Raw genomic sequence first — 22,189 nt, 5'->3', positions numbered from 1 at the left:
GGTGCGAACATAGCTATGAAACTTGGAGGCAAGTGCTAGAGTAGTGATTCACTATGATGACAATTCTTAAATTGCATGATGGCACTCATGAAAGGTGTTGGTATAGTTATAAATGCCATGAAAGGTGGTGGAGTAGTGATATAGTAACGCGATCTTGAAAAGTGTGTGCCACCAATGAAAGGATGGGATATACTTTTAAATGCATGTATTCTTCTAAAATTTAAGGGGGTGATTGAAAAACATATTATAATGCATGTTTTGCAAAAGATAGATGACAATGTGAAAGATTGATCACATACATCTACATAAGTACTAAGGAATATTTAGCTAATGATGTAGAATATGTTATTTTTTAAATCTATCAACTTTGCATTTAAATAAAATTGACTCAAAACTTAGTGTATGGCTTGCGTTGTTTTTGTTTAAATATTAGATTTTGATATGATAAATGTTTTATTTCAAATTATGAAAAAAAATATGAAATTCATTTGCATTGATAATTAATCCAAGATAATTATAGAATTTGGTATAAATCATTTTTCAGAGTGAGAAAGATAACGTTCCAATCATGCATGTGACTACAATGCCCATGCTCGAGCACTGGATTTGAAACCATCAACCTCGAAAAACGCCCATTTTTGTACATATGATGAAGTGGACATGCATTTACTCGACCTCCACCATTCGATATCGTCACGCCAAAGCTATGACAAGTGGTCTTCTACTGCAGCAAACGGTCTCTAAGCACAGCTCTGCACTCTCATCAAACTTTAGCCATCCATTTTATGAGCGAAATTAGCCGTGTCCAAGATGTTTGCACTATCCAAAAAATAGCGTTGTGTGTAAGAGCCTCTCTGGCCTACCATTGACGGTCCTCTCGCAGGCTCGTAACTTTCTCTATGCCGGCTTCTTGCTACTTCCTTGGCTTTGGTTCGTGAACTGCTTCTACTTTTGGCCCGTGCTTTCAGATCTTGTCCTCCTCAGATCTTGTAAGCTCACTTCCACTTTGCTTCATGAAAGATTTCCAAGTAGAGTTGAGGGCATGATGATTCATAGAGAGACTACTATGAAAAGCTCATAACTGAGAGGGGAGGTGGGAAGCGCTTACAAGGAGAGGCTACTATGAAAGCTCTAACTGCGAGGGGAGGGATGAAGAGCTTACAAAGAGCTTAAACGCAGGGCTCTCTGCATCGTCTCCTTCCTTGTCATCATGTGAGTCATCTCGGCATTGTTTTTCTGTGTTTTTCGGATTATGTGAACGAGGACTTCCTTTTGATGTTTAGGAGGGTGGCGGGCTAACGGTGCTTGTGATATCCAACAGTGGATGCATCCAACAGAGGAGAAAGATGATCTACTGGGATGATCTTCTTAAAGTCTTCATCACTGAAAGGATGAGGCCTCTGTGGAGCTGGAATCTACGGCTCTAGCACAGCAGAGCTATGGCTTTTGCTATCAAATCTCTCCATCCCCTTCCTTTGTGTTTCTCTCTCTCACATCTTGTGATTGACCTGAGGAGGTGAATCATCTTCCTGATCAGTTTGTTTGGAGCTCCAAATCTAGATCTGCTGAGGAGGTGAATGATCTTCTTGATCAGAGTTTGAAAGGGCAGGAATCTATTCGGGCAGGCCTCGAGCCTTCAATCAAGGAGGCAGAGAAAGGGACGGGGGGGCTGGCAAGGGACGCACACAAGTGGTAGAGTGGGGGAGAGAGAGAGTATGGCTATGGAGTCTGGAGTGAGGAGTGTGTAACAGGCGAGCTGAGAGAGAAAGTCTATTGGCTACGGACTCTCTGTGGAGTTTAGCTATAGTCAAAAGGAGCAACACCCACACAAATCTTTGGAGGCATGTGCAATATGCAAGATTGGCAGCTGGTTTTGAAGAGCTTGAACTCAAAGGTCTTTGTCCAAGGAGTTTGACATGCATCTCCCCCTAATCGGCCGGCGGAATAGGGGGAGATGCATGTCAAACTCCTTGGACCTTAGTGACTCCTCAAAGGAGTTTGACATGCATCTCCCCCTATTCCGCCGGAGGAATAGGGGGAGATGCATGTAAGGTCCAAGAAGTTTGACATGCATCTCCCCCTATTCCACCGGAGGAATAGGGGGAGATGCATGTAAGGTCCAAGAAGTTTGACATGCATCTCCCCCGGCGGAATAGGGGGAGATGCATGTCAAACTCCTTTGAGGAGTCACTAAGGTCCAAGGCATTGTTCAAATCAAGCCCCGACCGGGCATCAATTTCCTATCATATGCGTAGTGCGCACTGCGCTCATGCTACACACTAAAACGGATCTCGTGGTGCAAGTACGTCAGGTAGGTCCATCCAATTCAACCACCACTGGATACTTGACGACTTCCGAAATCGGTGCTCTAGCACGAGAGAAGTAGTTCGATTTAGGGCTGAGGCCACAATTCAAATCGGCAGTCTGCTGTGCTAGAGAATGCAATTCGCCGCTCAAGTAAATGGATCTCTTAGGGAGTACTGTGGAGATTATAATTGTCTCTTTGCCAGTAAACCTACACTCGGAGGTTTTTGAGAATTCTCGTCGCATGAACACCACCACCGGTGATCTATGTTGAGTGAATAGTTCTTCTCTGCATGATGCTCTACATTTGTAAAGGTAGCTGTACCGTTACTTATCCTTGTATAACACTGATCTTGGAAATTAAACTTAGATATGGGCTCAGCGCGACTCTTTGTAGCAAGGATCTCAGTCTCCATTACGGCTAGTATCCACGCAACTATGTGAACAATTCATCTTGTCTTATGAGCAGATCCCACATCTTCAAATGGTGCTATAGCTCGCGTAATGGATTGCAATTGTGTGGTAATGTCGAATGGGTTATATTTGTGTTCCGGATTGCACTATAGTGGATTTCAATTCATGTGTGGTGATGTCGAAGGTGACCTGCAGCTCGTCAAGCTCTTTGGCCAAGGAGTTTGACATGCATCTCTCCCTATTCCGCCGGCGGAATAGGGGGAGATGCATGTCAAACTCCTTTGAGGAGTCTGCGATGAACCATCAGAAGAGAAAGGATAGAACGATGGTGACGACAATAGTCTTGTAGTCTTCAGCAGAAAGGTTGACCCAATCAGAAATCCGTTTTAAGAATCCATCAGTAGCACTGTCGCCAATAGAGCTGAGACTCTCTAGTGGTTTCCCCGTATCACCGATGGAAGTTGAAGCTGTGTTTCGTCAGCTGTATCACCGATGGGAGATGATAGGCTGGGGACCTCGAGCTCCGGGACCTGGCTAGTAACAGGTTCATCATTCGAGGCAGCAAGGCGGCGGGAATCGGGTCTGCGAGGGCGACGGCACAAACCATGATGGCAGATGGAAGTGAAGATAGGGCTGAGGGAGAAGTCTCAGTGCAGGAGAGGAGAGCAAATGTAGCATGGGAGGAGGGGGGGTCAAAAAAAAAAGGGGGGGAGGGGAGTGGAGACGGGAGGGGAGTGGAGACGGGAGGAGCGAGGGGAGGGGGAAGGGAAGGGGGAGGGGAGTGGAGACGGGAGGAACGAGCGGAGGGGGAAGGGGAAGGGAAGGGAAAGGGGAGGCTAGGGAGTTCTTTGAGGAGTTCCAAGGATCTTGACATGCATCTCCCCCTATTCCGCCGGCGAAATAGGGGGAGATGCATGTCAAACTCCTTGGACCTTTGCAGGACGATCCTCTTCGATGCTTGTTAGCGAGAGTGCCATCCTCTTCGACGATCCAGCCCACAAGGTCTTGTTGTTGTCGGTCCTTCCTCTCCCCTATTTCTTTTCTCTGCTCCACAAGGGATTTATCTCTATTGGTTTCTTTTCTTCTCCCTTTTTGTTGTTGCTCTCATTGAGATACTCTTTGCTGCTTTTTTTGGATCCATCACAGACTTGGGTTTGATTGCCGGACACGCTGCTGCTTTTCTTGATCCATCAGAGATGTGGGTCTGAGATTTTAGCGGTTTGCAACAACTTTTCATCCTTCAGAGATTTGGGTTTGATTGCCGGACACGCTGCTGCTTTTCTTGATCCATCAGAGATGTGGGTCTGAGATTTTAGCGGTTTGCAGCAACTTTTCATTCTTCAAAGATTTGGGTTTGAGATTGTAGCGGTTGTGCAGCAACTTTTGATCCATCAGAGATTTGGGTTTGAGATTGCAGAGGTTTGCAGCAACTCTTGATCCATGTTTGAGATTTGGGTTTGAGATTGCAGAGGTTTGCAGCAACTCTTGATCCATGTTTGACATTGTAGAGGTCTATCCATGGTTGAACGATCTTGGTATGATACAAACCATTTGTTCATAGCATTGCGGATAGTGGGAATACTAGATACATAATCATACATAGGGCAATCCATTTTAACGACGATAACCTGATATGAGAATTGCTCATGATAGAGCTCTCCTGCATGGTTTTCATTATTGTTTGAGATTGTTTGCACTGGTCTTCCAATAGCAGGGAGACGTATATTTTGCAAATGTATAGACATTCCACAGCTTCTGAAGGAATTTCTGGGTGCTGCACCAACTGTAGTATACACTTATGGTGAAGCAGAAGGCTTGTGTTCGCCTGACCTCACATAGGCAAAACGCCAATGTGAAGGGGTGGTTTGACGTAGTAGTATCGTCTCTTTAAAAACTTCGCCTAAACATTCATACGTCTAGACTATGGGATGCATAATATTTGAGAGAACTAGCTTCTGTTCGATATGCTTGGAATGCGGCTTCGTCCCGAAACAGGTTCTAGCTGCTGTGGTGGCAGCGCTGTTTGAGCACTTGCATCTTAATCATCCAAGAATATTGAAGAATACTTCAATCTCATTGTGTCTTAAGCATCCAAGATTATTGAAGATCACATGGAAGCTTCAAGTTTATGGCCTCCCTACCCTATTCCACCGACGGAATAGGGGGAGAGGTAACACTATACCACTTGGAGGCTACATCACATCTGGCTAGTACATCTGATATTGTCCAACCGGGCTTCAAGTTATTCCCTATTCCGCTAGCAGAAGAGGGGAGAGGCAACACCATTTTAGTGTTCTTGCTTTCTTACACAACACTTTGTAATGAATGTGCCCTCTCTACTATGCAAACATTATGCATCCTTGATGCCCTCCCCACCCTATTCCGCTGGCGGAATAGGAGAAAGACTTCATTATGATATGGGAGAGACCTTGTATCTCTAACATCCAAGCATGTTGAAGATCACTTGGTGTGGATGGTCATTCTTGGTGTATCAGCCACATGGATATGTGCAAGTATATTCTTTTGTAGACATCTACAACTAGATCTAGACTGTTGTTACTTCCCATTGCTTCAAATGCTCCAACTTGAAAATCTTTACTTTCATAATTCTCTAGTTGCTATGTGAATAGTTATTCCTAACTTTACTTCAATCACTATATACAAGTTGTTATTTTGGATATTGGAGATTTGAATTTTTGGGGGAAATGGGACAGAGGTCCTAGCTCCTTAGGATTTTCTCCTTTTGTAATTTCAATTTGGGTGGAATAGGGGGATTGTGCATTAGTTCTAAATTGTCTTTTGCTCTTGGAATGTTGGAGGCAGCTCGAACAGAATATTTCCATCATATGACTTAGGTAGCTCCTTGACAAATTTAATTGAAGAGACCATTTGGAAAGTGGAAATACATGCTTTGTTTGCTTTCCAAATTGGCATGCTTCACATATTCTCTGCATACCTTCCACTTTAAACTTTGGCAGCCCTGTCACAATTCCTTTAGTCTGCATAGACTTCATTCTCTGCACATTCACATGTCCAATTCTTTTATGCCAAATGTCTGTGTCTGCAACAATTCCTGAACCATTTGCAAACATCGCAGCACTCATTTCAAGCATGTCTACATTCAACGTAAACATTCTACCCACTGTGTTTCCTTTTGCAACCAACCTGCACTTGTCTTTAAAGTCTTAAACATAACAACCATCAGGGTTAAACCGAACCTGCAAGCCCTGCTCAATCATCTGGCCAACTGAAACCAGATTCTTTGTTATGTTCGAAACGTGAAGTACATCTGCAAGGTACTTCACTTTGCCATCCTGCATAGACAATGGCACATCTCCAACATGGGCAATTGGATGAGCAGTGTCATCCCCTGTTTTCACAAAACCTGGTCTTTTCGGGTTTTTCATCTCCTTGAACCACTCCCCATGACTTGTCATGTGGTTCGAAGCACCTGAATCCACATACCACACATCATCTTTTTGTACTGCTTCAACATTTCTAGACATGGCATTCATGACATGCTGCATCACAAACAACCTTTCATTGTCCTCATTATTTCTGCTTGAGGATGCATAGTTGTTTTGCTGCACTTTCCCATTTTGCATGTCAGCATGCTTCTTATAACACTCTGCCTGCACATGTCCAGGCTTACCACAATAATAGCATTCACGTGCATCATTATACTGCCTTTGCTAATTTCCACGGCCTCTTTGACTCCCCCTGCCTCTGAATTTGCCTCTTCTACCTGCGTGTTGTTGTTGTTGTTGTTGTGTATTCTGGGACTGTTGTTGTTGTTGCTATTGGCCATAATTCTGATTACCTGTTCGGCCACCTCCTTGATCGCGTCCACGGCCTCCTCTACCTCATCCTCTTCCTGAACTTGTGTAGAAGGCCTATTGCTCTGAACTGTTTTTGCTTTGTGAAGACTGTTGGTCTTCACCCAAGCTCTTCTCTTCTATAATCAGCATAGACACCAAATCTGTAAAGTTGGGAATGTTTTCCCGAGTCTGAATAGACGTCTTGAACGCCTTGTATTGTGGCCCGAGACCACGTAGACAAACTTCCACCTTATCATCATCATCTACTAACACACCAATAGATGCAAGGGATTCCACAATACCCTTTATCTTTAATGCATAGTCATTCACAGGCATGCTCTTTTTCTCCACAGTATGAAGTTCATTCTTCAATTGTATCTTATGTGCCTTGGTATTTGTTTCATAGAGCTTTACCAAGGTGTCCCATGCCTCCTTGGGGGACTTGGCATCCTGAATGTGCCCAATCATGGTGTCCTGTATACTAATGGAGAGCCAATACATAACTTTCCTGGCTCCTTGAATCTAGTCTTTAAACTCTTTCACATCTGCAGCTGTCCGGTATCTCCGGTGCCTCTTCATGCTCACCTTCTATGTAGTCCCAATAGCCCTTTCCCATCAGAAAATTCATCAACCTGAACCTCCAAGCATGGAAGTTATTCTTATCAAGCTTCTCAGCCACAATATAGGTTATCCCATCATTTGACATCTTGCCAAACACACAATTTTACCAGAAACAGCACTCTAGTTTGTCCTGCACAAACTGTTGTGTATTTTCTGCAACGGTACTGCAGTACACTCAAATGTCATAACCAGTGACCTCAATGTGCATACATACACCCCAATGGCAACTGTTAACCTCTTTTGCAGCACCCACAGTGTCTGCATAGCCAATCTGTCTTCCTGCAGTTCTTAAAACAGAGTTCTGCAGAGAATCAATGACTTACCCGCAGTGCTCGAAATTGCTTGATTTTTGAAAAACGGAGATCCAAACGCGCCCGAAACGCGTTTTAGGCCCAGAAATTGCTATCCAATAGGACTATATAGTTGACCTATAGCTTTACTCTCGCGAAGAAAGCTCCTCAATCAGAGATCGTTTGCCGGTGCCTCCCATAGAGCTCCCGACAAGGGTGTAGTCACCAACACAAATAGGGAAGAGTAGTTGAAGCTCTTACCCTCGTACCGCTTCCTGTGGTTCTCTTCCTTGCAGCTCAGCCCTTAGCACGAACCAGGCTCTGATACCATGAAAGGATGCAGGGGGGAAGAGAGGTTGAGCTCTTGCAAGCACACACACATACACAAAACCCTAATAGAGAACACACAAGGTGAGGCTGAAAATCTTCTTCTTCTTCACTCAACACTCAACACACCATATACAAAGATAAGAGTACACATAATATGAAAGGTACTCAACCAATACACACATGGGTTCTCTATAGTGTGAATCCAACTAAATGAGCTGGCGCTATAACTATGCCAGTCTGGGTTTTACAGGTATCCGAGCAGAAAACCATGAGCGGAGAAGTCCGAGCGAGCCTTTTTGTAACATTTTTTTAATGTATATTCATTCAAGAAATCATATTGGAACACTATTATGGTGGCATATGTTAAATACCAGCTATATTTATTCAATTCTAACAGTACAAACTTTCCATGTATAGTATTTAAAGAAAATGTTAGAACAGGTCAAGGTCATTTGCAACCCCCCTAGAATGATATATTATCTTTCGGAACATTCATATTTTTAAATTCATTATTTTTTTTCTCTATTTTCCTCACACCCAAAGTAGACTGTTTCTCTAAGTTGGCCACTCATGTATGTAATTCCATCCATGAACAAGGTTTGAGCATATTGCATAAAACTTTTACTAGATGTGGAAGTTTTGCCCAATATATTCCTAACCGAAAAAACATTAAATCCAAATCATGAATCCCGGATTCCACACTAAAAATTGTAACCCACAAGCGTAATTTAAATTTTGAATTTCAATGAACCAATCCAACCAATAAATGTATGTGTGCACTTCAGCTTGCTCATCTATATGTAAGCCGCCAAGTGATATTTTACAAACCACATGCAACAAGTTTACCAGATGCAGGTAATATAACAAGTAAGAGTGACAACGTATGAAGGAGAAGGAATGCATATCATAGAATCTTACATTAAATAATAATGCCAACCAACAAAATAGAAGCTCAAGATTGTTTCCAAAATCCAAAACAATATGTACCTCCCAATGTAGATTTTACTTGCGCATTAATAAACTAGAGTGCACCCAAAAAAAGTTTTCTGAACTATTGTCTCATACGCATAATGTCACAGAATTTCAGAATCAAAATGATAGCAAAAAATAAATATCGTGTATGTGAGATAGCACCAATGTCTAGTAGACCATAAAGTATAACCATAAACTAATTCTCATCGGCAGAGTCATCCACAAATAAAGTCCGTCGTCTCCTCTTCTCCCTCAACTCATAGTTATATGATTTGTCGTTCCTTTCCATGTGCATGGCCATACTCTCTGCGTAAGTTGGCAATTCACTTCAAAATGAAACTCTTGAACTCCCTTACATGTGTAAATGGAAGGTATTCATTCAAAATAAAGAACAACATTTTTTACTCCTAGTCCAATGGCACAGCAACATTGATTTCTTCCTCCTCGGCATCGACGTCCATGAGCATATGCTGTTGTGTAGACGATCCCACACCTGCATAAATAGCATCCACCACTCCTAGAAGTAGTCCAGTACATATCTTTGGGTCATTATCTATTGCCAAGCAAGGGCGACCAGAGTGGAGTGCAGCCCTCAATCCTGGTCCTGTCCCTGCCCCCATCTCAAGAATGGAACCATTTGGAGGACACAACATCTCCAAGAATGGAACCATTTGGAGGACACAACATCTCCAAGAACATAAGTATGAATGCAGGACTCTTCTCAAGAGATCCACGCCATGCGCCAACTCTTTTGGAATGATGGACTAAAGGCAAGTAATGTGTGGAAACAAGTTGCCATCTAAACTCGTTCTCATCATGGAGGCCACACCCTTTGCTGATTGCATGTTAAATGTGGGTCTTTGTCCTATCCTCCTCATAGCCATAGCATGGAAAACATAAGACTATAAAAAAAAGCATGAGTCAATTTCTATGTGATTTATGATACAGAAGTAGAAGCAAACATACATCTGAAGACTCACCTTCACACCAATCCCAAGTGTGTCTGAAATGCCTTGAGGTTCCATGCTGTGTACTATCCATCTGCTTGAAACAAAACAATATGTACCAGAATCAGACCCTAGCCTATAACCCACAAGACTTCATGAAGTGTTCAACACAAAGAAATTTACCTGCAAGCCACCTCCATTTTTAATCTTACTGCATAGCGCTCCACAGTAGGTAGAGTAGATGGAGAACAGAAAACCAATGTCCACCCATTGTCATCCATCACAGCTGTAGCAACGGCCAAGGAAGAGGAGATATGATCTTCTGTGATAACATTCCAAGGTGGAATCTCTCCTTTACCACCTATAGCATACCCTGTGGGAAGATCCACAATGCAATAGTCCACACTCCATGTGCATTGTTTAGAGTTTCGTTTCTTCCCTTGTTGGTGTAGAAGTGCAAAAAAATCGTGTAATTCTTGATATCCATCTGCAAGCTGTGATTGCACTATCTCTTTGCCCAATTTGATATAGTCAAGCTCCCATACCTTTACCCAACTCCTAGGTATGAGGGGATGTTTCCAACGTGGTAAAAAAGACAGTGGAACCCAAATAAATTCAATGGAGAAAGGCTTTCTCACTATCCCAGAGTCATCAACTTCCGGAGTATCTACAAACATAATGCATATCAAATGACAATACTAGACTAAAAGGAATTGGAAAACCTCAACAAAGATTTTGCTGCTTACCATCTCCATCCAAGTCGGTATTCTTCCTTCTCCCTGGTTTTGCAGGATTCCCTATATTTTCCTTTTGTTTCTCCACCATCTTTTGTTGCTCCTCCAGATTTTTACGCTGCTCCTCCGTCATGTCTCCAGAGGATCCAAAATCAGATTTACATTGACCTTTCGAATGCCTTATCAAGAAACCCATGGAGCAAGTCAATCACAAAGATAAGAACAAGAGGCACATAAATAACCAACATGAGAAATATACCTCTCTAGCATTAATGTCTCCTCCTCCACACACTTTCCACTACTCATCTCTATCCACCATGGACAATGCTTTCTCTCCCAATCTGAAAGCCTTATAGTTCCTTTTGCAGTCATGTCCTCACGAAAGACTTTATGTGTGTACATGCAATATGTAGGAGGATTGAGCACTGTCCATGCCTTGCAAATAGATGGAATGGTCTGTATCTTTTTTGTTTCCAGCAAATGAAGAATAAACCTATTCAAAACCCAGGTAGTTGAAAGCATAAGAACACTATGAAATAGAAATTCAAGAATAAGGCAATGAAAGATGAATGCTTACCTATAAACAACTCTCCTGCTTGCATTCACAAGGTCAACCTATTTTGCAGGCACGATAGCCACAGACATGAAGGATGCAAAAGGCTCATACAAATCATTCCGATGTCTTGCCACAATATCCTCAAAATATTCGCATAGTGTAGGATGCTCTGGCAACTCCAAAGGAGAAACACCAACAAAGGAATCCTGAACCTGTGACAACAACCTATGGCACTCTTCAAGAACTTGGTCCATAAAAACTTCCTTTGAAGGCATGGTCACTTGATGGCATTCCATAACTATTCTTCAAATTCAAATCAGACCCAAGTAAAGATAATAATGAAAGCTGCCTAGCCTTGCTGCAAGAAGTAATGGCCACTTGATACAACTTGTCTAGTGTAATTTTAGCGGTTGTGTCTTCATATGGCAAGGACCATAATTTGTGAAACCAATCTTTGCCATGTGCAGGATTTATTATTGACAAAATATGAGAAAACCACACAAAAGAAATGACATTTGAAAGCAATGCATAGTAATACTAGACAAAGGGAAATGCACACTCACCCTATGCACCTTTCTCCTGTATGTTTGAGTGACTGTTCTTTTAATACAAGCTATTTTAACAACTCTTTCATCTTTATCCATTCCAGGAGGCAGCTTCTTACAAGCTGCTTCAAAATCAGATTTCCACTTGCCCTACAAAAGCAAGTATGAAGAAAAGCTATAACTCAAACTATATAGAGGAAGTGATGAAGCAAAAGCAGAAGGAAAGAAAGCATGAGGTAGAAAGTATAAGAACTCACAGCATAAACCATGCGACCAAGAATAGCCAGTGTGAGGGGATACCAAACCCTTCTTCCTTGACCAATCTCCTTTTGTCGTACAACCTCAATATTTTTCTTTTCTTCTTCCGTGAAATCCTCTAGAAATACTTGCGCATCACAACTAACAACAAGTGTACTTGTATGATATAAGTAATCTTTAAGATTTATTGTGACAATTTCCTCCTCATTCAATCTGAACAATGGAATCTATTTTAGCATTAAAGTTGAAAATAGAAATATGTTCTTGAAACAACTAGTGGAAGAAAGAAAGATGATACTCACAAGTTAAAACCTTTGTAAAGCTGCAATCAACCTCAACTCATTGTCAGGCTCTGGAGCTATAATATGTGCATGAATCCTGATATGCCTTGCCTTGTTATTAACAAAGACCTCCCCAATGCTCTCCATCCATGAGGTCTTTGTTATTAACAAAGACCTCCCCAATGCTCTCCATCCATGAGGCAGTTCGATGGTTCCTCCCACACATATAACATCTTGCAGGACAAGAATTCCCATGCAGGAGTGTGTTGAAGCTCATGCTCAAACTCATCATTCACAGCATGCCAATGCTTATCCCATGAAGCTCTTATCTCATCATCCACCTCTTTGGTTGTCCCATCAGACATCCCAACTGAAATAATAAAGGACCCCTTTGTAGGGACATATCCCTCCATCTCAAATGCTCTCTTGAGAATGGAGAGGTCATTCCTAAGTTGTCTCACCTTAGGGTTAATAAGTAATCTGCACAAAGGGATACGGGGAGGTACCATTCCTCTATTGACAGTTATGGACTCAAGAAAATCACTTCCAACATTACTATCCATTGATTCAGGGATAAATTCATCACCTTCCGTATCAACCTTAGCCTTTCCACTATCCTTCTTGGTAGCAGACTCTTTCTCCACCGACATCTCTTCAACCTCCTTTGCATTTGGAGATTCGGCTTGTGTGTCAGCAGATGTGGGGGATGGTGTTGTTGGTGCTTGCTCTTTCTTTTTTGCAGTCTTTTTTTTCTTCCCAGCAGCCTGTCCACCTATTGGAGATTTTCTCTTTCCTGACCTAGTCATGACTTCTAGCATATATAAAAGAAAATTGGATATTAGATCTCAGGCACCATTCATTTTTTATTGTACTTTGAGGAAAAGCAAGCCATTGAATGAACAATGAATCAAAGAATGCAACTGACCAAAAGAGAAATACCTGGTGATCTTAAAGCTTGGGCTGATACCACAAACAATTCAGTTTCCAATATTCCAACCAACACTCTGGAAAGAGTGATTCAAGAAAGTCATGACTATGTATTGACATAGGAGCGTAAGAACATCAAAGAGCAACCATAATGTGAGAAAAAACTAATGCACAATTTAGAAGGGTTGACTTGTTATGTAAATTGCCACCTTCTAATTCTCTTTTTATTTCTTTCCAAATGGTCTCTTCAATTAAATTTGTCAAGGAGCTACCTAAGTCATATGATGGAAATATTCTGTTTGAGCTGCCTCCAACATTCCACGAGCAAAAGACAATTTAGAACTAATGCACAATCCCCCTATTCCACCCAAATTGAAATTACAAAAGGAGAAAATCCTAAGGAGCTAGGACCTCTGTCCCATTTCCCCCAAAAATTCAAATCTCCAATATCCAAAATAACAACTTGTATATAGTGATTGAAGTAAAGTTAGGAATAACTATTCACATAGCAACTAGAGAATTATGAAAGTAAATATTTTCAAGTTGGAGCATTTGAAGCAATGGGAAGTAACAACAGTCTAGATCTAGTTGTAGATGTCTACAAAAGAATATACTTGCACATATCCATGTGGCTGATACACCAAGAATGACCATCCAAGTGTGAGAGCCCTGTTCCCACCACGCAACAGATTCGGGGTACTAGCAGCGAAAATAACACTTCTCGCGCGGGACAGGGGTCCCACATTCGGGGCCTCGCCCACGGATATCCGGATAAGAGACTAATCCGTCGGTTGTTCCAAAACCGAACCCGAAAAAACTTCCTTTACCGGAAGGCACGGGCGATTCCACCAGGATAACTTTTTACTCTAACGTAGTCAAGATCATTTCTGATCGAGCTGATCCAATTGCATCTATAAGATACTTGGTCAGATCAAGGAAGAAACTTGCACTTGGATCATTGGGATCAACGCTTTTTTCCCCATTCAAGAGGCACAGCCGTTGATTCCTATCCATAGAACAATTTCTGTCCGGGATTTACTTTATCTATCGTAATAACAGAATTTTTGAGTCTCGATTTACGGATCCATCAGTCCAGCCTATGGGTTAGCCAACCGCCCAACCACTGTAGTGATGGGATCCAATTTGAAATTTGGTTAGGTTTTTGTCCCGGGTACCAAGGAAAAGAGTTCCAAGGCCCCCTAGCCGGAAGTTCATGCAAACATAAAACTAGCCACACCACTTACACACCCAATATGAAATTGCCTTTTCTTAGCATCAGCTAACTTTAAAACAATCCTTTAATGAAACCATAGTACCACTGATCACAATCTTCCAATTTATCCGGTTGATTCATAATTTCCCATCATTCGTTCATCAGAGTATCTATGGCATCATTGGCAACTAGAACGCTCACCACCTGTCCACACAGGGGCCGTTTCCTAGTTCCTAACCCATAATACCCGGCAATATAATCACTTATCAAGATGGACTCTCGTTGAAGATCAGCAAGATCAACCAACAGATCCATATAAAGAGCCATGGACCCATCCGTTGAGGACCAGCAAGGTCAGTCAACCATATCCATGCCCGGTTTCAGAAAACAACTCTTACTCCTTGTTCCAATATCTTCCACGACGCACGTGTGGGTATCTTCGGCGACCCAGAGCCCGAGCACCGTATGGTCAGCACCCTCTAGGATCCTTCGCAGGTGACCTAGCGCTTCACTCATAGGCCGCTTCCTTGGTCCCTCATCCACCGTACCGAAAGCTCACCATTTAAATCGAACCGAGGCTGGTCAAGACCTCAGTCGACCTTGCTACGCGAGACGTCCTCCATTGACTCTCCGTCAGCAGTTGCAACTTTAACAGTTAGGTCTTTATGACCTTAATCCACAAGACGGTCAAAATGCTTCCCCAGCATTCATGACATAAAACAGTCATTTACAAACAGTCACAAAATACAGTTTCTAAATCGAACTCTTGTCTTTCCATATTATCCACTCTCGGACCACATTACTTATTCCACATTCCATTCAGTGTGTACTCGTTCTCATCCATTCACTCATATAGACTACATTATCTCACATACATCTTCATATTCATTATTCTACATACATATCCATGTTCGTACGTCCACATCATACATCCAATTTCACATTCATACATACGCATCTACATGCATACATCCACATCTACATTCATACATCCATACCTCCATTTCCACATCCACACATCCACATTCATATTCATACATCCACATTCACATGCATACATCCATTTTCGCATCCTCATTCATACATCCACATTCACATACATACATCCACATCCGTATCTACATCCATACATTCACATCCACCTCTTCATTCACAATCACATCCATACATCCACATCTACATACATACATCCACATCTACATACATACATCCACATCTACATACATACATCCATACATCCACATCTACATACATACGTCCATTTTCACATCCTCATTCATACATACACATCCACATACATACATACACATCCGTATCTACATCCATACATCCACATCCACATCAACATTCACATTCATACATATATACATCTACATGTATACATCCACATCACATTCATACAACCATATTACATTCATTCTCGTCCTAACACATCCCATATACATCTTAACACATCCTAACTCATCTTAACACATTCTATCACATCTCATACACATCTTATCACATCTTTTTACATCTCATACACCTCTTATCACATCCTATCACTTTCCATACGCATCTTATCAAATCTTATCACATCTCATACACCTCTTATCACATCTTATCACTTTCCATACGCATCTTATCAATTCTTATCACATCTCATACACCTCTTATCACATCCTATCACTTTCCATACGCATCTTATCAATTCTTATCACATCTCATACACCTCTTATCACATCCTATCACTTTCCATACGCATCTTATCAATTCTTATCACATCTCATACACCTCTTATCACATCTTATCACATTTCATATCTTTAAAAAAAAAAAAAAGAGAATTCTTATATTTGATATAAGATTTCTCTACACATTTATTTATACATAAATTCCATTTAAGAATACTAACACTTTCGAAATTAAAATCAATCTTTTATGCATCTTCTTATGCATAAATTCAATTTGGTAGGAAATTACACTTTTAGAATAAAAGAATTTCTCTTATGCATCTAAGTTAAGCATAAAATCCATTTATGAGGAAAATCACACTTTTAGTATAAAAAGAATATCTTTTATGCATACCTATATGCATGAAATCCAATATGATAAAAGTAACACTCTTACAATAAAATAATCAACTTTTATGTATACCTCTATGCATGAAATTCAATTATGATAAAAGTCACACTTTTATAATAAAATAATCAACTTTTATGCATACCTCTATGCATGAAATCCAATATGATAAAAGTAACACTTTTGATATAAAAATTTTCTTTTATGCATACTTCTATGCATAAAAATTAAAAATGATAAAAGTAACACTTTTGATATAAAAATTTTTCTTTTATGCATACTTCTATGCATGAAAATTAAAAATGATAAAAGTAACACTTTTGATATAAAAAATTTTCCTTTATGCATACTTCTATGCATGAAAATTAAAAATGATAAAAATAACACTTTTGATATAAAAATTTATCCATTATGCATACTTCTATGCATGAAATAAAAATGGTAAAAATAACACTTTTGATGTAAAAATTTATCCATTATGCATACTTCTATGCATGAAATAAAAATGGTAAAAATAACACTTTTGATATAAAAATTTATCCATTATGCATACTTCTATGCATGAAATAAAAATGGTAAAAATAACACTTTTGATATAAAAATTTATCCATTATGCATACTTCTATGCATGAAATAAAAATGTTAAAAATAACACTTTTGATATAAAAATTTATCCATTATGCATACTTCTATGCATGAAATAAAAATGGTAAAAATAACACTTTTGATATAAAAATTTATCCATTATGCATACTTCTATGCATGAAATAAAAATGGTAAAAATAACACTTTTGATATAAAAACTTATCCTTTATGCATAATATTAAAATTTAATTTCTCCATGATTGTAATGAAATTCTTTCAATTAATCTAGGATGATAATTCCTAGAATATGGTAGGAAGTCCTCTTTTTATGCTTTGAATGAGATTATTTTATGCATAATTTTTATAAAAATTTTGCCATAGCTCCGCTGCTATGACTGATAAATCTCAATTTTTCTAAGGGATAATGCTTATCATTAAGGAAATAATTAAAATGATCTCTAATTGGATTATTAATCCATAATGGATTGAATCATCAATATACATAAACTAAAAGCATAGAAAAAAGCCATTAATTTGGCCTCAAGCATAGCTTAATCTTGGGTTAAGGAAAAGCTTTATGAAAAGCTTGATTTGGATTGAGAACGGGTCATGAGTATGACCATTTCTTGAGTGAGAGAGAGAATTTACATAAGAATCATTAGAATTTAAACATAAATGAAAATTATCTTCAATAGCATTTATTAAATTATGTAACTCTTCACTACTATTCAAACTTCAATAGCATTTAAAAAAAACCATACCAATTAAACTTCTCAAGCTTGAGAGGGGTTGAGAGGAGAGAAACATTGAGAATTTATAGAAAGATCAATATTCACTAATTACCTTACAACTTGCTTGATTCTTTGTTCACGGTAGAGGCCCCCAACCAATCAATTGGTTAAGTATGTTGATGGAGCCACTAATGGGGATTGAAGAAAGAGGGAAGCTCCAAAAACTAGTGAATTATTAAATGAATTCACAGTTCTTGGCTTAGGTGGAGTAGAGTAACGATGCATAAACACTATATATTTTTTAACAAGGGGGAGGCTTCTATTTATAGGAAAAATTGAGCTCCTAACCAAACAAACTGATTCTAGAATTTTCTAAATTAGTTTGGTCAATATTTGACCATTTTTAGGTCAGTTAAGCTAACTTTTTGGAACTAGACTTAAATGAGGAGAGAGGAGAGATAAAATATCTCAATTTTTATGAGTTTAAAACTCATTCAAGCATGTGAAATATGCACCTCCTTTAAAGAACTCCCTTTCCTTACATATGTGTCATAATGGAATCATTTTAATATTGCTCATAGTTTTTTTACTAATAAACCTTGTACATTTTCAACTCTTCATCTTATGTGAGAATTTACTCATTTTTGGATACCCAAAATATCTCATATTTTTAATATTGCTCATAGTTTTTTACTAATAAACCTTGTACATTTTCAACTCTTCATCTTATGTGAGCATTTACTCATTTTTGGGTATCTTCTTTTACAAATTGGATTTATCTCCTCCCTACGCTTGGATTGATGCTATTGGCCCATAGGAACCTTAATTGGACCATAATCCAAAAATTTCTGAAAATCTAGACCCTTAGGCTAAGGTCCTTTATACCCATTTTCAATTAATTTCAATTGCATATTGAAAAATTCTTTTTGAATTTCTGTTTCAGGGGAATTTATCTTAATTATAAGAGATATTTTTCTATCCAAAAATATTCAAAATCTGAATATTCTCTCTCTAGAATATTTTCTCTCTCTAGGTTAAAACAGTTAGAAACAAGTCTTTTATATTTCTGAAGAGGGATTGATTACAGGGGGAAGATGCTGGACATTTTGAGAGGCTGGGGAGGAATCTTACATTCTCTCCCACTTAAAAAACGCGAGATGCTCTCATCTCGCAAACTGGGGTAATTTCGCAAGACGCACAAGTATGAGACTGAGAGAAAAATTTTTTTAATTAAGATTAACCACCAATTAAAAAAATCTCAAGAGAGCAAGATTCAAGATAAGAACAAGATTTAAACTTTATTCATTCTCGGAACTTATACAGTAAAGATAGAAGAACTCTTTACACTTCCATAAGCCCGTCCATCATATGATCACAAAAGTAGCACTCACAAGCTGCACAAGTATAGGGTAACTCATCTATGGGAATGATTCTGCTGGTTATTGCCGCACCTATCTCAGTGGTATGAGGTGATCTAACAAAAGGACCTCTGAGAGGCAAGCCAAAAACGGGGTAAAGGCATATCTTCTCATGAGGAAGAAAACACGCCAGTAAGAAGACCCGCTCAGAAAACCCAGGATGCCTTGATCTCATGACGCAGTAGTATCGGGGACCCAAACCCAAAGCTTCAATAACCATGGCCAAGCGGACATTGTTACGGAAGTGGTGCTGACCCCAGGGTGTTACCCTAGTTATGTCTTGATAGGTCCGCCATTTTGTCTGCGCTACAGAAGTTCCCAAGTGAGGGAAAAGTGAGCGCTCATACTGCTCTATAAAATCTTTCTTCACAGACTCCCTTGCGTCTTGAAGGTGAGAAATCATCATGGATAAAACTAATTCTTGTTGCCAAGCCATGAAGGAGATTAAGAAAGAAAGAAGATCGATGGAAGTAAGATTACTGTGAACGACAAGTAAAAGTTACGACTTATATAAAGGAAGGAGCTAGCGTAACTTAGAAGCCAACGGTAACTTGCCACTGAAGTTTTACCGTCTTTCCATGATTTGGGTTTGGCACATTTTTCTATAGAAGGCATTTAGAACTTTGAGATGAGGAGATAAAAGAAGTTCGTAAGCTAAATCACCTACTTTCTTTGGTCCACAATATCTGGGAGATAACTTCTTATACTTCCCAAGAGATAAAGAACTTCTTTTGGGCCGTACTCGAGACCAAAACCTTGATATCCAAAACATCGATTCTCACTTCTGAACTCGTTGTTCTGAATCCTTAAAACAGGTGGGACTCTTGAGAAGTATTCAGGAAAAAGGTTCTTCCTTTTTTAAACAGAATCTTTCTTTTATTTTAGAGAGAGAATAATTATAAGATCAGAAAGGGAGATTCTTACTCCTGTATACCTCTAAGGCTGGGGAAGGAATCTTACATTCTACCCCACTTAAAAGGTGCAAGATGTCCTCATCTCGCAAGTAGAGGACAACTCTTTTGCTTAAGATCCAATTTATTCTAGGGTTCCTTATATTCCGGTCAACCCAACAGAATATGGGGATAAATATCCCTTATATAGAACTCATCATTAAATAACAATTCATTCAGATCATATCATTCATATTTTTAACACGATAATGGTCCATTAGACCGAAAAATTTTCTTCTGAACATTCCTCCACAGGAATTTTAGTCAAGCAAGTTCTCAATTTGTCATCCCTTAACTTGATCCACCAAGTCAAGTATTAATAGTAACAATCTGACAGCACAATCCACTAATCTCATAGTGATTTGCTGAAATCATTATCATCATTCCAGTTATGAATATCATCACAGGGACTCATCCCATTCATCCTCATTGAAGCTTATTACATTTCAACCAAATTTCAGGGATCATCATTTTTCAATTAGAATCCAAATCAATTCATCAATTCTCAAACAGAATTAAAAATCATATCAACCACATTCGAAAATCATCCTCTGGATAGCATTAACGCTTATAATTTCAAGTCTTAGATTTACTCGTATATACTGTCGGTAAAGAGCTGCAGTTATACCCTCGGTATATACGGATAGTCATGATACTCGAAACTATAAGGTAAATACCATCATGTCTAGGTCTCAAGCAAGTCAGGGTTCCATACAATTGCGGTACTTCCAATTGAAGACCCAATTACTAATTTACGAATTTCAATTTGAATTAACAATTTGTATGAATTATATCAAACAATTACAACCTTTTTGTGCGTCTTGATAAACTTTTGACATAATTTGCTCCTCAGTTGATCTTATTGGAGATCTATGACTTAAGTCTGATAAATAGATTTTTCTTTATCCAATCGTCCGTAAAAAAACATTTGTATATTTATATACAAGTTGCAATAATTACATAGAGTGGCTTGGCTCCAAAATTCAAAATCTCTTCGAGAGACGCATAAGACGACGGTACTGGGCCATAGTCATGCCCTGTTACATAAGTTCTCTAACTGCGAAGGGAGTTATTATTTTCTCCTTAGGGATAAATCGACTAAGGAGTCTATAAATTCGACATGAAAGTCTAAAATTTCGAGGTGTCGAATGATATAGAATGACACCACGCACCATTTTCAGCTTTAACAGGATCATAGTCAATGAGAGATTCTGCCACAGCATTGTACGGCGGTTGCAATGGGCGTGGACATATTGCCCTGCAAACCACTTATGTTGTATTCTCTCCGCTGGGGTAGGAAAATATAAATCCGCGAAATGGCGTGCGAGTCTTGCTCGGCTTGTTTGAGTTGAAGCGGAAGAGATGAGATGCTCGAAGGCAAATGCAATCATATCTTGAGACTGGGTGAGGTCGGAAATACCAGATAAATGTGGAACTTCCATCTATAAAAATAATTTCTTTGATTAAAATTTCTCCATTAAAGAAGCTTACGGAATGAAAATACATTATGAAAATGCTGTTTCTGAATTCTTATTACCAATTTCAGATAAGAATTTAATTATCTTTATTAGCTTTCAAAACCGCTCTGATACCAACTGTGAGAGCCCTGTTCCCACCACGCAACAGATTCGGGGTACTAGCAGCGGAAATAACACTTCTCGCGCGGGACAGGGGTCCCACATTCGGGGCCTCGCCCACGGATCTCCGGATAAGAGACTAATCCGTCACTTGTTCCAAAACCGAACCCGGAAAAACTTCCTTTACCGGAAGGCACGGGCGATTCCACCAGGATAACTTTTTACTCTAACGTAGTCAAGATCATTTCTGATCGAGCTGATCTAATTGCATCTATAAGATACTTGGTCAGATCAAGGAAGAAACTTGCACTTGGATCATTGGGATCAACGCTTTTTTCCCCATTCAAGAGGCACAGCCGTTGATTCCTATCCATAGAACAATTTCTGTCCGGGATTTACTTTATCTATCGTAATAACAGAATTTTTGAGTCTCGATTTACGGATCCATCAGTCCAGCCTATGGGTTAGCCAACCGCCCAACCACTGTAGTGATGGGATCCAATTTGAAATTTGGTTAGGTTTTTGTCCCGGGTACCAAGGAAAAGAGTTCCAAGGCCCCCTAGCCGGAAGTTCATGCAAACATAAAACTAGCCACACCACTTACACACCCAATATGAAATTGCCTTTTCTTAGCATCAGCTAACTTTAAAACAATCCT

General features: G+C 39.6%; 1 protein-coding gene and 2 long non-coding RNA genes across 3 annotated transcripts; all 3 read right to left on the bottom strand.

The window, feature by feature from the left end:
- Positions 1-9,513: 9,513 nt before the first annotated feature.
- Positions 9,514-10,384, bottom strand: LOC147627954 (uncharacterized). Its single transcript, XM_086814285.1, has 3 exons — positions 9,880-10,384; positions 9,730-9,790; positions 9,514-9,651 (listed from the first exon to the last, which is right to left on the bottom strand). The coding sequence occupies exons 1-3, from the start codon at positions 10,371-10,373 to the stop codon at positions 9,514-9,516; spliced, it is 693 nt and encodes a 230-aa protein (XP_086670411.1). The 5' UTR covers positions 10,374-10,384.
- Positions 10,385-10,515: 131 nt separating this feature from the next.
- LOC147627953 (uncharacterized) lies at positions 10,516-11,173 on the bottom strand. Its single transcript, XR_015268399.1, has 3 exons — positions 11,008-11,173; positions 10,690-10,923; positions 10,516-10,609 (listed from the first exon to the last, which is right to left on the bottom strand). It is a non-coding gene; the product is annotated as an uncharacterized LOC147627953 (long non-coding RNA).
- A 1,079-nt stretch (positions 11,174-12,252) lies between these two features.
- Positions 12,253-12,877, bottom strand: LOC147627952 (uncharacterized). The gene is made up of 2 exons (XR_015268398.1): positions 12,657-12,877; positions 12,253-12,550 (listed from the first exon to the last, which is right to left on the bottom strand). It is a non-coding gene; the product is annotated as an uncharacterized LOC147627952 (long non-coding RNA).
- Positions 12,878-22,189: the final 9,312 nt, after the last annotated feature.

This window comes from Cibotium barometz, chromosome 20, assembly GCF_041138505.1.
Source record: "Cibotium barometz isolate CiBa-2024 chromosome 20, ASM4113850v1, whole genome shotgun sequence".
NCBI lineage: Eukaryota > Viridiplantae > Streptophyta > Polypodiopsida > Cyatheales > Cibotiaceae > Cibotium > Cibotium barometz.
Note: the sequence above shows the minus strand (reverse complement) of the source record. Positions and strands in the feature narration are given on the sequence as shown.